A 15,413-nucleotide genomic window follows, 5' to 3' on the forward strand; every position below is an offset into this window, starting at 1 on the left:
CATACTGGTCAGCTGCCTCTGTTGAGCACCAACTGTGTCCTGGTCATCAGCCCATGATCCCATATCCCCACCCCAAAGATGTTGCAGAGTCCCAGGCCATGGGTCGACCTTGGGCCTCAGTTCCCCCATCTGCTGTCAGCTGTGAGACTCCTATAATGGATGCCTGGATGGTGGTTGAGGGAGTCTGGACACAAGAGGAGGTGGTGGGATGTGTGTACACATGCAAGTGCCTCTGTGGATGGTGGGCACTGTGTACTTAGTGCTGTTAGGAGAGCACACAAACTGATTTACTCAGGCCTATGGGCCAGGCTGGCTTCTCATGCACACGTGTGTCCCTGTTATAAGGACCAGGTACATGTACATGTGTGTCCAGGTCCCTGTCTGCATGAGTGTGCCCAGGCATATGTAGTGGGGGCCAGGCCTTCCCATGATCTCTGGTGACTCAGGCTCCTGCCTGCCTGCCTGCCTGCCTGGGTGAAGTCATCTCCTGTATTTAGCTCCCTGAGGTCATTTGCCAGCAGGGGCTCTTGGTGCCTCAGGATCGTGCAATAGGGCTGCCCGGACTGGGTGTTTGTGGGTGATGCTACAGAACAGTCAGGCCTTATTGGAGGGCTTTGGCTTTCCTGGACACCCCACCCCCTCATCCTCCTGACTTCACTGTATCAGAACCTTACCACAGGTCTGAGTGAGAGGAATAAGCTGGACCACAGAGTAACATTGGGGTCTGAGATGTGCTCCCCCCATTCTAGCCAGGGAGTAGGGGCTCTTCTGAGAGTGATAATGTATGCAAATGTATGCAAACCTACTGAGGGGCCATATCTCACTGGCAGTGTAGTGTCCTGGGCAACAGTTCTGGTTCCCTTCTGTCAGTCTTGCGTCTTGTCCTGCCCTGACACTTGCAGCCACCAGAGCAAGGCCTGAGGCCCCTCCATGCCTGTCCCTCCCGAGCCCAGCAGAAAGAATTCAGTCCTTGCCACCACACATTTGTTCTGTACTTGCTAAATACAGATGGGGCACCCTAGGCCCCAGCAGTGACAGGCTGTTCCTGAACCTTCTCCTGTTCCAGAACTGTCCTGGCTCCCCAGTGCCCTCCAAGAAGTGCTCAGGCCACCCTGCCTGGCAGCCCATCAGCATGTCTTTACTCTGGGCCTCAGTTTACTTCTCTCCCAGGAAACTGTGCTCCTCCTCCCTGGCCAGGTCTCCAACAGTCACTCCACCTGCATCCCAGGACTGAGAAGGTGACAGCCAAGGCTGTGGCCCACAGGGGTGAGGTGTGGCTAAAAGGCTTTGCAAAATTGCTTTCTATGCAAAATTGCCTTCTGTACAGATGCCTGAAATTAGCAGTTTGTGAAGTTTTAGGTAGAGCTTCTCTCTTCTGTCAGGCCTGTTTCCCTTTTATAAAATCACATGTTTTCTTCTGCTTGGGATGGGGTAGGGGTGTGCATTCTGTGGCCTCTTCCTTCCTGTGTTGCCAGAGGCCGAGGGATGCACCTGTCCTATCATATTGGTTCAGGGCCCTCCCTGGATCCGTGAAGAGGACCCAGAGCTTCAACACTACAAGCAGTTGGGAGGGCTCAAGCATTCCTTCAGGACAGGACCCCAACCTGGGAAAATGTCACACCCTGAGGACCTCAGGAGGCAGCACCTAAAGGCAGCTCTGACTATCTTTCCCTGCATAACTCCGAGGCCCAGAGACAGGAGCCAGAGTAGGGCTCTGAGGCCACATAGATGCAGTTGGGAGCTTCTGGCCTTCCCTGGGCCTCAACTCCATGTCTGTGCAGGCCTGCCTGGGGCTCCCACAGGGGACCCATCCGGCAAGGCCTGGGGCCTGGGCCTCAAAGCAGAGCCTGTTCTTCTGCTGACCCAGCCCTGGCTGTCCAGGAATGCATTCCCCATTGCCCGCCTCCTGTGGCTTGGGTTTCAACTCCTACCCATCCTGGCCAGATGCTGACCTTGAGACGTTGGTCCTGTGTGGGGGACCCATGTGGTCAGAGACCCAGGGATAGACTCTTGACCCCTGTGCCACTCAGCACAGCAGGAGTCTGGCCAGCTCTGCTGAGGGCTGGGCTGTCCTCTTTGAGCCTCAGTTTCCCCACTGGCTAGTAGGCATATGGGTCTTTGAAGGGCCTCTGTCCAGAGCCGTCTTATCTGGAATTCCACCATGGTCATCCCCTGCAGGGGTGATGGAAAGGCAAGGGGGGCACAGGTTGAGAATGAAGCAGGTGATCGGGAGCTGAGGGCCATGGTTGGGGAGACCTGGGGTGATGGACAGGGAGGCGACATTGGTGTTCTTGTCAAGGACAAGCTAGGTACTCTTGGCCTGAACCCACTCTGGGCTCTCTGACATGACACCCAAGGTCTTAGTGACGGTAGGGCCAGGACTTGCCCACTCAACACCCCAAGAGTGTCTGGGCCGGAAGGAGTGTGAGGGTATTTTGGTGCTCTGAGTGCACAGGGCATTCTGGGAGCTGGGTATTTCTGGCCTGCGAGGGTGTCTAGCTGGCCTTAGGGCTGGGGGGTGGGGTGGAGCCTAGGCATGGTCCAGGCAATTGGTGAACTACTGAAACTGCCACCCTAAGGCCACTAAACATTTCTGAGGTGGGGCAGGGAGGAGGCCCAGGACACCTGGAGAACATCCAGTGGGTTCCTTCTGGCCTCCTTGCGCCTCCAGGAGCCTGCTGCTGTCAGGCCTCGCAGCTAAGACACAGCCACCAGCCCCTGGGGACCCCTTGGGATGGGGCAACAGGGCAGGGTCAGCCCCTCTGTTCAGAAGCAGAGACATGCTGTTGTCCTCATAGTGGGACTAAAACAGGTCCTAGGGTGAGTGGGTTCTGGGGATGGAATGAAGTCATTCCTGGCATCCAGGCTAGCACCTACCTACGCTCTAGGGTGGGTTGAGCACTGGGTTTTCCCACCAACACCCACATCCCTCACCCAGGAGCAGAGCCCAGGCAGCCAGGTCTCACTGGCCACAATGCCGGAGGCGCCTGAGGTGCTGGAGGAGACAGTGACGGTGGAGGAGGACCCTGGCACTCCCACCTCCCATGTGTCCATTGTCATGTCAGAAGACGGCACGACACGGCGCACGGAGACCAAGGTATAGCTGGGCACAGGTGGTGGGCAGATGGGCTATGTAGCCGCAGTTGTCCCATGTGTAGAGTGGGCACATGTCCCAGCCTCCTGGGGGCCGCTTGTTCGGGTGGAAGTCTGAGGCCACTGTCCCTGTGGGGCAGTGTCTGGGCCTCTCAGGCTGTCCAGCCCATTGGCTACCTACTTACTCACCAGGTCACCAAGACGGTCAAGACGGTGACTACACGAACAGTGCGCCAAGTGCCCATGGGCCCAGACGGCCTCCCCCTCCTGGATGGTGGCCCCCCACTAGGGCACTTTGCCGATGGCCCCCTGGACCGGCACTTCCTGCTGCGTGGGGGTGGCCCAGCGGCCACACTCTCTCGAACCTACCTCAGCAGTGGGGGTGGCTTTCCTGACAGCCCTGAGCCCCGGGATGTCCCCAGCTATGGCAGCCTGTCCCGTGGGCTGGGTGTGCGGCCCTCTCGTGGTGGCTCCCTTGGCCCCGGCCCTGGTGATGGCTGCTTCACACTGCCTGGCCGCCGTGAAGCCTTCACCGAGGGCCCTGAGCCAGTGCTGCCGGCCGGTCGCTCCCAGCCCGAGCGCTTCCAGGCAGAGCCATATGGCTTGGAGGACGACACACGCAGTCTGGCTGCTGATGACGGGGGTGGCCCGGAGCTGGAGCCTGACTATGGCACGGCCACGAGGAGGAGGCCTGACTGTGGGCGGGGCCTTCGCACTAGGTGAGCACCCTGTGCCCTGCCACTGCCTCCAGGGAGTCTGCCTTCCACTCTCCTGTCACAGAGTATACCCCACAGGTAGTCTAGTTGCTGGGCCTAAATCAGTTAGTAATGCACACGTCAGTTTGAAATGGCCTCCATTCTCAAGGACGGCAGCAAGAATAGGCCCTGGGATGGTGGAAGTTGCAGGACCGGGGCATGAACCTGGTAACAGTGCCCAATACCTGCTGCCCCTGCTCTAGGCAGGTGACCCTGAAGACAGGAACCCAAGAGACTCAGGGTGTCTCTCAAAGCTTGAAGCTTCAGCCTCTCCCAAGGCCTCAATTTCCCCCATGCATAGTTGCATCGAGAACCCAGGCCCCCTGCTACCCAGCCCTGCCCTTCTCAGCATAACCTCTGGATCTGTTCCCTCTGCCCTCAGTATTTCTATCTGTAGAGTGGGAACATGACCACAACCTGGGTCTGGAGTATGCTGCATGACCATGGGCAAGACACCTGGCCCCTCCTAACCTCAATCCCTCCTGAGAAGTGGGTTTGATGGTAAAAACCCCTGTGGACATCTGTGCCCTGGGGGACTGGTGGTCTGACTGCCCCTCAGATGGGCCCACCAGGATTGCCATGTGCAGAGAGGATCACTTCCCTTGATGGGCCTCATGGGAAGGTGGGCCTTCCAGTCATGGACAAATATTTCATAGAAATGCATTTAGCTCAGAATCGGGGACACTGCCGTGTGATGAGTGTGAGCAAGCCCTGATGACCATTGGCTGGGACTTGTTTCTGTCATTGGTTCTGAGTCAGTTCTTGCTGGCCTGGGATATGACTCTCAGTACCCATGTGGTGCTTGGGGTAAAGTACCAACACTCCAGGCCCCCCCTCTTTGGGTTCACGTTCCCCTGGAGGTCTGTTGGGGCAGCTCAGGGACAGGGCCAGCAGTCGACGAGAATATGTTCGTGTGCCCTGCTCACTTGCACAGGGCCTATGAGGATGCGGCAGATGATGGCGGTGAGCTGATGGAGGAGAGGCCCCCATTCCCAGCCATGACAGCACCCCTGGCCCAGCCAGAACGGGGCAGCCTGGGCAGCCTGGACCGGATGGTGCGGCGCTCACCGTCTGTCGACAGCGCCCGCAAAGAGCCACGTTGGCGGGACCCTGAGCTACCTGAGGTACTGGCCATGCTGCGGCACCCTGTGGACCCCGTGAAGGCCAATGCGGCTGCCTACCTGCAGCACCTGTGCTTTGAGAATGAGGGTGTCAAGCGGCGTGTGAGGCAGCTGCGGGGGCTGCCCCTGCTTGTGGCTCTGCTGGACCACCCGAGGGCAGAGGTGCGGCGCCGGGCCTGTGGGGCACTGCGCAACCTCTCCTACGGCCGAGACACTGACAACAAGGCGGCCATCCGGGACTGCGGTGGCGTGCCCGCCCTGGTGCGCCTGCTGCGGGCCGCCCGGGACAATGAGGTCCGAGAGCTTGTCACAGGTGAGTATCACCTGGCCGCCCTGCATCCCCTGGGAAGAGACGAGAGCGAGGCTTGGCCAGGGAAAGCCACTCCATTTAGTCAGAGGAGTCCCAGCTGCTGGGGGCAGGCGTCAGGTGCAGGTGCCATGAAAGGTCCCCAGTCTCAACCTCTGACTTGGCTGGCACTGGGCCCCTCAGGCAGGCCCCCTCCCTGCCTGGCCCCACTCCCAATAGGGCAGTGGTGGGGACTGTGCCATGTGGGACCTGAGTGGCCAGGCAAGGTCATATGGCCACTTCTCAGTGTGGCCCCAGTTGTGGTAGTCCTACCCACCCGTGTGGCTGGGAAGGGGTGGGGAAGAGAAGGCACCTGCTATATCTAGCCCCAGGCTCCCTGCCTGCCCCTCCTCTTGTCCCAGCCCCTCTGGGCCCCCACCCCCTCCACAGTGGGAGCCAGTGGTGGGTGCTCTGTGCCTGGGCCAGGGGGTGCATTTGGAAAATCTCTAACAGCTTTTGTCACTTCCTACCTTCTGGTCTGAGCTGGGGCATGATGGAGGGCACAGCAGGTCCTGAGCAGTCACATGGGAGGTAGGGGGGCAGTACCCATGGTCAGCACTGGCTGGTCAATGGTGCCCCACAGGCACACTCTGGAACCTGTCATCCTACGAGCCCCTGAAGATGGTCATCATTGACCATGGCCTACAGACACTGACCCACGAGGTCATTGTGCCCCATTCGGGCTGGGAGCGAGAGCCCAATGAGGACTCCAAGCCACGGGATGCCGAATGGACGACTGTCTTCAAGAACACATCAGGCTGCTTGAGGTGGGGGTGGGGCTGGGCTCAGGCACCCCCTGAGCAGCCGCCCTGAGCTGTTCCTGGTCAAGGAGGCAGGAGCTGGGTACCATAACCTGCATGCACACAGCTATCCTGGGATAGCCATGTCCTCAGATCCCAGATAACCGAGAAGACAGCTAGCTGCCCAAGTCTTAGGACTGAGTCATCACAGTTCCTGTCCAAGTCTTGAGAATGGGGCCTGATGGGGCTGGACTCACTCCCAAGGGCCTCCTCTGGACAAGATCTGCCATCCTATTGTGCAGTACCCCATGGCCTTATCCACGCCCAGCCTCTACCCATTCTTCCATCATCATGACATCCAGGGAATGGGGAGCCAGGATCCTCATTTTCAGTCTGCCTCAGAGGCCTCATCCCACCTCCTGTGACCTCTCTCCCCACACCCTGGGAGGCCCTGCAAAGACCCCACAGGCAGTCCTCGGTCCCTACAGTCCTGTCTATCAAGATATCCCCCTGTCGCCCTACTTTTCCTGACCTCAGGAAAAGTGGAGCCCAGTGCTGCCATTGAGGCAGGGGAAACCCAGAATTGCCTGAGCACCTGTGCACAGATACAGGCCTCTGGACCCACCTCTGTCCCTTTAAATTCAGCTGGGAGTCAGGAAAGCCTCTCCCCCACCCCCTTCCACAGAGATATCACTTTAGGGCTCCCTCTCCAGGGTCTCAGTGGTCAGGCCAGACTCACCTTCCTTCACTGCTGCAGGCTGGTGTCATCTGCCAATAACCCCACCAGGGCAGTGTTAGCTCCCATTTTGCAGATGAAAATAAGACCCCAAGGCCAGGTGGGGGTCGGGGAGTTGCAGTGGGAGCCAGGGGTCACGGAGCTTGCTCTTGGCTACCCAGGAACGTGAGCTCAGATGGTGCAGAGGCCCGGCGGCGACTTCGGGAGTGTGAAGGGCTGGTGGACGCACTCCTGCATGCCCTTCAGTCAGCCGTGGGCAGGAAGGACACGGACAACAAGGTGGGTGGGTGTGAGACAGGATGGTCCCAGCAGGTCCCAGCCAGGGTCAGTCTCACAACCTCCTGCAAAGGCTCAGGGAGATGGGCCAGAGGCAGGGCCCAGGGGGCTTGAACTGTATGGGAGCACAGAGGGAACAGGCCTGTGCGTCCAGGGCAGCACAGGCCACCTCGTAGTGACCATACTGTGAAGTGGGCCTGCCACGAAGCCCAGGTCCTACACGAAGTCGGTGTTTCATCCGTTTCGTCTCTTGGTCCCTCCTTGATGGTTCTTGCCCAAGTGGGCCCCCTAGCTCAGGCCTCCATGTTTCGGCACCCCCAGTCCACTCAGTGCACACAGGCTGTGGCCAGTCTTCTCTGAGAGGCTTAGCATCCCCCTCGCCTACCCGGCCGTGCCACACCAGCTCTCTTCTCCCAACAGTCAGTGGAGAACTGCGTATGCATCATGCGGAACCTGTCCTACCACGTGCACAAGGAGGTGCCCGGGGCCGACAGATACCAGGAGGCCGAACCTGGGCCCCTTGGCAGTACTGTGGGCTCCCAGCACCGGAGGCGGGATGATGCTGGCTGCTTCGGTGGCAAGAAGACCAAAGGTGTGTGGGTGGGCCTGGGGTAGCACTTTAGCACCACTCCTCCCTGCCCCACCAGGCTCAGACTCCATACCCATGGCATTCATGGTCAGCTACCAGCAGGCAAGTGGGGAAGTAGGGAGCCAAGGAGGCTGCACCACCCTGGGATACCCATCCAACAGACCCAGCCTTTTCCATTCTGCACTCTGGGGACCCCAGGGGATGGTAGGAGAGAACCCTTGTGGTGGCCCCGACCAGTGCCTGGACCTAATCCCTTAGCTCTAGGGAGGGTTCTGTGGGCCTAAGTTTGGAAAGCACCGAAGATGATGGCACCTTCTGGCATTGGTAGAGCAACTGAAGTCCCTGAGAAGGTCTGAGGGCAGCACCCCACCCCTCCTGCGTACCACCCCCACCTTCAGGGTGCAGGTTCCAAAATTACCCAGCAGCTGCCAGGTGGAGTCTGTGTACCGCCCTCACTGGTCCCACCTGTGTGGGCCTTTTCTGATCCTTCTACTTGTGGGCACTCAACCCCCGAAAGTAATTGGAGTGAGATTCTATATGCCACCTGTTTAACCCAGGTTGTGCAGTGGGTAGTTGAGGCTTCCTGGGAGGGCACGGGGAGGGGTGCTGCCTGCTCAGGCTCCTCTCCTTTCTCCTGTGCTTCCTCCGGCTGCCCAGAGGACTGGTTCCATCAAGGTGAGTCCCTTTTTGTCCTGCCATCCAGGCCTGGCAGGTGCAGTGGGCACCAGGGAGGCACCCAGCACACACACACACACACACACACATTGCTCAGGCAGTGGTCTTCATGACAACTGCAGGGCTTTCCAGCCTCAAAGTCCTGCCCCATCTGCAGTCTCTTCTCTGGGCAGCCATCTCCGTGACAATGGCAGAAATGTCAGCCCTGAATTGGTTTGGAGGCCAAGGGGGTGTCTCCCTGTAACCTTAGACTTTGCTCCCCAGGCAGGGCTGGGCCTGGAGCTGCAACTGGGGCAGAGCCAAGGTGCTCAGGGCCTGGGGCTGTTTCTCCAATGGAATGGGGCATGTGTGACTCAGATAGGAACCACATAAAGGCCCCAGGAGGCCGGGCAGGTTGGGGGCCCCAGATCATCTAAACTCAGCTCTACTGCCTTCCAGAGGAGGAGAAACTCCTCCGTCTGAGGTGGGGAGGGTGGCCGGAAGGTGGTGATGCACTCACGGAGGTACAGGCCATGGCTGACAGGTGTTAGGTGCTGCTGTAGGGGTTTGGCCTGTGAGTAGCCTCTTCCTTGGCCAACAGAGCCTGGGACAGGGTCTAGGCCCCAGATGGGCAAGTTTCCCCATGGGTGGAACTCATTGGCTCCAGCCCTGCCTCATGTGGCCAGGCATATCCTGTCTCTGTCAGCCCTCGGCTTTCCTGTGTGCACCTACCCACCATACAGCCAGGCTCTTGGATCCCTCAGGCAGCACAAGGAGGCCATTGGGCAGATCTGCAGTGCAGCTCCCAGCATCTGATGGGACATGAGTCCTGGCTGGGACATCCCTAGGTCCCACTGCCACCACTGCCTCCCCTGGGTCGACCTGTCTACCTGATCTCAGTATGCCTCTGCTCCTCTGGCCTCTTGGTGCCTGGACATGGGGGTGCTTTCTGGGCTCTAGGCAGGATAGTGCTGTGCCCAGCCCTCGTGATGTACACCTGCCCCCCACAGGGTCCGCCTCACCTCCCACTGCTCTTCTGTTCCAGGGAAGAAGGATGGGGAGATGGAACGAAACTTTGACACTTTGGACCTGCCCAAGAGAACCGAGGCCGCCAAAGGTGAGTGGATGGAGTGCAGTCCAGGCTCAGGACTGTCCAGGTAGTGAAGCTTTGTGCCACTAAGCAGGCCTAAAGGATCCAATATGGAAAATGGGCCCACAGGTGTAGAGTTCCCCAGAGGACCATCTAGTCCCTGGGCACATGCAGAGGTTTAGAATCAGAGTCTGGCTACTTCAGGCTGGGTTGGGGGATAGAGAGGCCAGCACTTGCTGGGTCGCATAGCTTTGGAATGAAGCCCTCAGTGAAGGGCAGGGGCTGGCTGGCAGGGCCTCTAGTGTCAGCTGAGGGGCTCAGGTTCACTTTGAGGGATTTGGGTACCATGAGGGTGCAGTCAGATCCAGTACAGGGGCTGGGCCAGAGCACCCTGATTCATGCAAGGGCAGAGTGGTTTGTGCTTCTAGTCCCGTTTCTTTTGGAATCCTACTGTGTGCTGGCATTGTTCTGTGCAGTGGGAATCCAGCTTGGGTGAGAGATCCCAGGCCACAGCCCACCGTGTGAGCCCAGATGCTCCCAAGCAGAATGGAAGGGATTAGCCACAGGAGGTCTGGGGGAGCATCTCAGGCTGAGGAATAGCCTGGGCCAACACCTAAGGAGGCAACATGTTTAGGGAATTGGAAGCCCAAATAGGCTGGAGTGGAGGGAGCATCGGACATGAGAACTAGGAAGGGGGTATGACATATTTGGGGAGAGGATGGGACAGGGAGGTAATGTCCAGGAATAGGCAGAAGCTCCAGTGTGGGTACAGCAGCCTTGGAAAGCTGCTCAGCGCCTCATTTCTGGAACACTGGGGGGAGCACTACTGCCAGGCCTGGACCTCTTGGAGGATGGGCCCTGTTGCTAAGGGCATGACCGTGGTCGTGGTCACACAGCTTCAGTTATGTATGGGAGCTATGCTGTGTTGCTAGGGGAGGTAGGTCTTGTTGCTAGGCTCCACCCTCTGCTGCACAGCCTCTGTTAGCTATTGGAGGGTGGGCCTTGTTGCTAGGGAGTTTGAGTCCCGTTGCTAGGGGAGAGGCCCTGGTTGCCACCTTCTCCCTACTGGTAGGCCTCCTGGATGCTCTGGTTGCCATACAGGTCTAATTCCATTTCTTTGGCATTAGGGTCAGGGGAAGAACAGCCTCTCCCAAACCCACTGCCTCTTCACTGAACCTCTGTTGGTTCCTCTGTGAAGTGGGACTGCTTTTTTTCATGGGTGGCCATAACACTGTTAAACGTTTCCTGCTTGCACACCCTTCCCTGGGTCCCAGCTCACCCTGATCCTGGGAGGGGGGGAGAGGCAGCTATGTGGGGAGGTCTTTGCCACCCTAGGCAGCTGGTGCTCTGTGCCCAGGCTTTGAGTTGCTGTACCAGCCCGAGGTGGTACGTCTCTACCTCTCACTCCTCACGGAGAGCCGGAACTTCAACACCCTGGAGGCTGCGGCTGGTGCCCTACAGAACCTCAGTGCTGGCAACTGGATGGTGAGAGGCCAAGTCTGGCAGGGAAGGGACAGAAGGGGAATCCCATGGGTCCCTGCCAGTGCCTACCCCTGCGTTTGCCCAGGCAGGGGGGAGGGGAGGAGAAGAGATACTGCACCTCCCCAAGGTCCGGGAGGTTCAGGCGCTAGGGCTGTAAGCAGTGTTCCCTGGGTGGTGGGGTGTGGAGGCATCTGGTGGAGGTAGAGCTAAGCAGCTGGTCTAAGGCTCTGTCAGGAGAACAGTCCAGCTGAAGGGAGTGGTCAGGGCTCAGGTAGGAGAGTGTGCTTCACGTGTGGTGGTCTGACTGCGTGCTGAGCACGCTCCCGCCTCCTCTGCTGCCGCAGTGGGCCACATACATTCGCGCCACAGTGCGCAAGGAGCGGGGTCTGCCGGTGCTGGTGGAGCTGCTGCAGTCCGAGACCGACAAGGTGGTGCGCGCTGTCGCCATTGCCTTGCGCAACCTTTCGCTGGACCGACGCAACAAGGACCTCATTGGTGAGGACGCAGATGGGGCTGAGCCTGGATGTGAACTGGGTGGATGGCTCTGGGTGTCCTGCTGTAGGGACTGAGGAACCGCATGGTTCAGGGGCCTGGCCTCGCCCCTCTTGCTCTGTCCTGGCTGCTGGAGCCCTAGTCTGCTTCAGCTTGTCCGAGCCTAGCCTCCTGTGCACCAGGCCCTTGTGTGCTCCCCTATCCTGAATCCACTTCTCCCCATGGGTGGGCAGAGGCGTGTCCTAAAACCGACCCTGTCCCTCAGGGAGCTACGCCATGGCAGAGCTGGTACGGAATGTGCGCAATGCGCAGGCTCCAGCGCGACCCGGGGCCCGCTTGGAGGAGGACACTGTGGTGGCTGTGCTCAACACCATCCACGAGATCGTGTCTGATAGCCTAGACAATGCACGCTCCCTGCTGCAGGCCCGTGGTGTGCCAGCGCTGGTGGCCCTTGGTGCCTCCAGGTATGTGGGGGTGTGGCAAGGAGGGAGGTCTGGGGGCAGGGCTGGACACTGACCTGTCCTGGGCCTGACCATAGCCAATCAGTGCGAGAGGCGAAGGCTGCGTCCCACGTGCTGCAGACTGTGTGGAGCTACAAGGAGCTGCGTGGTGCCCTGCAGAGGGATGGCTGGACCAAAGCACGCTTCCAGGTGTCACCTGCACAGCCTTTCCTTTATAACTTTGCCAGGCTGGGTCCCTTGCTGGAGTGCCCTTGACCCCCACCTCTGTCTGTTTTACTCTCTCTCCTTCAGTCAGCTGCTGCTAATGCCAAGGGGCCCAAGGGAGCACTGAGTCCTGGAGGTTTTGATGATAGCACGCTGCCACTGGTGGACAAGAGCCTCGGTGAGTACCAGGCAGGGTTGGGGGTATGTGTGTGAACCCATCCCTAAGGTGGAGTAGCCCCTTCACCTGGTGCATTGATGGTGACAAGGCTGGTGAGGAGTGGAGGGAGGCTGGTCTTCTTATAGGAAAATGGCCTCAGGGTGGCCCCTTTCCCTGTTTGCAGCCTTCTACATCCACCCGTGGTATCCACATTGGTGCCATGTTGTGGAGGGGGGTGTTGCTAGTGGGCAGTGGCCCAGCAAAAGGATGTGAAGATGTTAGTGATGAAGGGTACCCAGGGCCTCTGAGACTGGCCCTGCCATGGGTTTTTCTGCCCTGGGCCCCCTGCTGCTGCTTGCAGCCAGTCAGCCACATGCTTGTGCCTTGCAGATGGTGAGAAGCCAGGCAGCCGGGATGTGATCCCCATGGAGGCCCTTGGCCCAGGTGAGTGCAGGTACAGCGCTGCTTATTTCCTGTGTGGGGAAGAGGGGGCCTGAAATGGGCCAGGTCATTTTGCCCTGTGTGTGTGTCGCTGAGAAGGCCTTCCCAGGAGGAGCCGGTTGGAAAAAAGAGAGATTTGGTTTAGGGGTGCTCAAGATGTAATGGGATAGGGCAGCCAGGCAGAGGTCAGTGCCCAGGTAGGGTCTCTGGTCTTTTGCTGAAGGGAGGCTGGAGGATCCTGAGCTGCCAAGGGGGAGCAAGTGAGCTGCTGCAAGGCCTGAGCCATTTGAGGCGGGATGGTGAGAGCCAGGGGGAGGGCCTATGAGAAGACTTGTCCTGTGCCTCTAGGATGGTGCTGGGGCAGGGCAGGTGGGTGCCCTCTCCAGATGCACCCTGTCCCAGGGGCCCTGTCTAGACTGAGTGGGAGATCTCCTTCTGGATGCCTGCCCCTCAGAATTCCCCTTGTGCCCCCACAGATGGATACTCCACGATGGACCAGAGGGAGTGGAGGGCTCGAGGCAGTGCCCCCACAGGGGAGACCTCTGAGAAGGAACCTTTAAAAGTGAGTGGCTGTGGGCTGGTGCCCAGGGAGGTGGCATGTGCAGTGGTTGCCTGGAGAGGAGCTCAGGCAAGATGGGCGCTGGGGTCCACCTGGAGTGGGGCTTACCTGTAGGGCAGCTGGGCTGGGAGACTGAACCCAGGGAGTGGCCCCTCCACCTTGGGACCCTCATATCAGAATCAGTCTGTGGGTGCAACTGGCTCAAAGCTCACACTCAGAGGGAGGGGGCACATGTCAGGGCACTGCCTGGCACAGTGCGCAGGACCCCGGGAGTCTGAGCAAGTGTGTCTGCATCCTACTCTGCCTGTGTGTTCGTGGGCAAGGGCCCATCATCCTCCCACCTCCAGGGAAGCACCTGCCACCTGCTCTTTGCCAATCCCGTGGCTTTGGGCACAGGCCTCAGTGTATCCACTTGCCACTCTGCATTTGTGTGAGCCACATTAGCCTGGTTCCCTTCCCCCTCAGCCCTCCCCCCCTGCGCACCAGCATGGGCCCTGCCCCACTGACCAGTCCAGCCCCCAAGGTCAGCTCTGACTAACCTACTCTGTTCTGCCTCTAACACCCTCCTGCCCACTGCCCATCTGCTGCAGCCTGACCCCATCAGGAAGGCTCCTCCTCCAGGGCCCAGCAGGCCCGCAGTCAGGCTGGTGGACGCTGTGGGGGACGCTAAACCTCAACCTGTTGACTCCTGGGTCTAGCTTGCATGCCTGGTACGTTCTCTCCTGTGGTTGTTTGTCCAACTGTTTCCCGTTCTCTGGGCAGGGGCTTTTTGTTAATCTCAGCTGGCTGCATGCTCTGTTCTCCCTGCGTGCTCCCTAGTGGGACCACTCCCTGCTCCACCACCTTGAGCCTAGCCACCTAAATGCCCGTCTTAGGGAAGGACAAGCCAAGTCAGGGCCCTGAGGGGATGGGACCAGAGCAGGGATGCCCCCTCACCCCCCCCACCTTCAAATACCCCAAGCACACGGCCTCCAAAGACCAACAAGTTGGGATTGGCCCTGGTAGTGAGACTCTCAGGGTCATCCCACACCACCCACAGCAGCTGCTTTTGTATACACCTCCATCCGCCTAGTTTTGGAGGTAGCCCCCAGCCCTTAGGCCACCCTGCTCAGCCTTCCCCTCTCCCTCCTCAGGGCCTGGGCCCAGCCTTTCATTCTTAGGAATCTGATCATGGGAAGAAGGGAACTCTAGGGCCAGCCTGCACAGACCCAGCTGCGGAGCCCAGAGCCCCCTGGTGGCAGGGGTTGGCAGCGCTTCTGCGCGGGAGTCAAGGCTGGACTTTCTGGACACGCTTCCCTTCCCACCCCCTGGCTCCCTCCCTCCTAACTCCCTAGGCAGAGTTAGCTGTTTACTGACATGGTGCTGTGTGCATGGTGCTGTGTGCAAGTGAGAGAGAAGGCTGGTGGGGCTGCAGGGCAGGGTCTAGGGAGGTGATAGGAGAGGGGGCGTGGCTTTGCTTTGGGGTCAGAGGAATAGGAGTGTGCCCCTGTATGTGTAGTGCCCCAGAAGAGCTGGGCAGTTGGCCCTGGGGACAGGCAGCTGGGCAGGGAGGGGCGCTCAGAAGGAGTTTGACTCTGGAGGGATGGAGGGGATCCCCCGGGTCCCAACTCCCCTGCCCTGTGTGGCAAGCCAACCACTGGGCTGGTCTAGGGGGGCTGATCCTGCAGAGAGGATTGGAGACAGTGAGATGGGGGTCAGGGTGTTCTTGCCCCCACCCTGCCCTTGGATGTGTGGAACCCCAGTGCAGTGGGAGCCTTCCTAAGTGACACTGGCCCTGGCGCAGTTTCTGCATCCTGTCCACCAGAGCCCTGGGGACTGACACCTCTGGGACTGACCCTCAGCAGCAGTGGGGGGACTGCTGTTCAGTGCCTGCTGTTTGTGACTTCAAAACAGAAGAAAAACACTGACAAAAAGCATTAAAAACAAAACCAAAATAAGACTGTATTGGTAAACACGTAAATTTTTGTAAGAAAATTTAAAAATTAAAAAAAGCAACAAAGGAACTTCTTTCATGGCTCAGACCTTTTGCCACAAACTGCTTGCTCCTCCCTTTTTGCCAGGTTGGGATTGGGGTAGGTGGACCCAGGTGTCCAGCGGAATCTCGGCTCTCAGGCCCCATGGTCATTTCCCACACATGTTCTCCCAGACTCACTTTGATCCCTTCTACATACAAAGAAGAGTGGACTTGCTCCTGGGTGGTTAGCTGGGCCCTGAGCC

At 59.1% G+C, this 15,413-nt stretch overlaps 1 protein-coding gene across 6 annotated transcripts in view; it reads left to right on the plus strand.

Annotated features, from left to right (window-relative positions):
• Positions 1–15,203, plus strand: part of ARVCF (ARVCF delta catenin family member) — a 39,806-nt gene extending 24,603 nt beyond the window's left edge. For 2 of the 6 annotated variants that reach the window (XM_081123200.1, XM_081123203.1), the window contains 16 exons: positions 2,939–3,097; positions 3,286–3,812; positions 4,783–5,282; positions 5,899–6,082; positions 6,953–7,070; positions 7,488–7,659; positions 9,356–9,427; positions 10,758–10,885; positions 11,227–11,377; positions 11,640–11,838; positions 11,913–12,024; positions 12,127–12,217; positions 12,587–12,640; positions 13,114–13,199; positions 13,787–13,906; positions 14,330–15,203. In XM_081123200.1, coding sequence (XP_080979326.1) covers positions 2,939–3,097; positions 3,286–3,812; positions 4,783–5,282; positions 5,899–6,082; positions 6,953–7,070; positions 7,488–7,659; positions 9,356–9,427; positions 10,758–10,885; positions 11,227–11,377; positions 11,640–11,838; positions 11,913–12,024; positions 12,127–12,217; positions 12,587–12,640; positions 13,114–13,199; positions 13,787–13,894 — 2,661 coding nt within the window. In that variant the 3' untranslated portion in view covers positions 13,895–13,906; positions 14,330–15,203. Of the gene's footprint in view, positions 1–2,938; positions 3,098–3,285; positions 3,813–4,782; positions 5,283–5,898; positions 6,083–6,952; positions 7,071–7,487; positions 7,660–9,355; positions 9,428–10,757; positions 10,886–11,226; positions 11,378–11,639; positions 11,839–11,912; positions 12,025–12,126; positions 12,218–12,586; positions 12,651–13,113; positions 13,200–13,786; positions 13,907–14,329 lie in introns of all 6 variants that reach the window. The other 4 variants (XM_081123201.1, XM_081123204.1, XR_013997821.1 and 1 more) reach the window with 3 other exon arrangements.
• Positions 15,204–15,413: the final 210 nt, after the last annotated feature.

This window comes from Miniopterus schreibersii (assembly GCF_964146895.1).
Source record: "Miniopterus schreibersii genome assembly, chromosome: 20".
Taxonomy (NCBI): domain Eukaryota; kingdom Metazoa; phylum Chordata; class Mammalia; order Chiroptera; family Miniopteridae; genus Miniopterus; species Miniopterus schreibersii.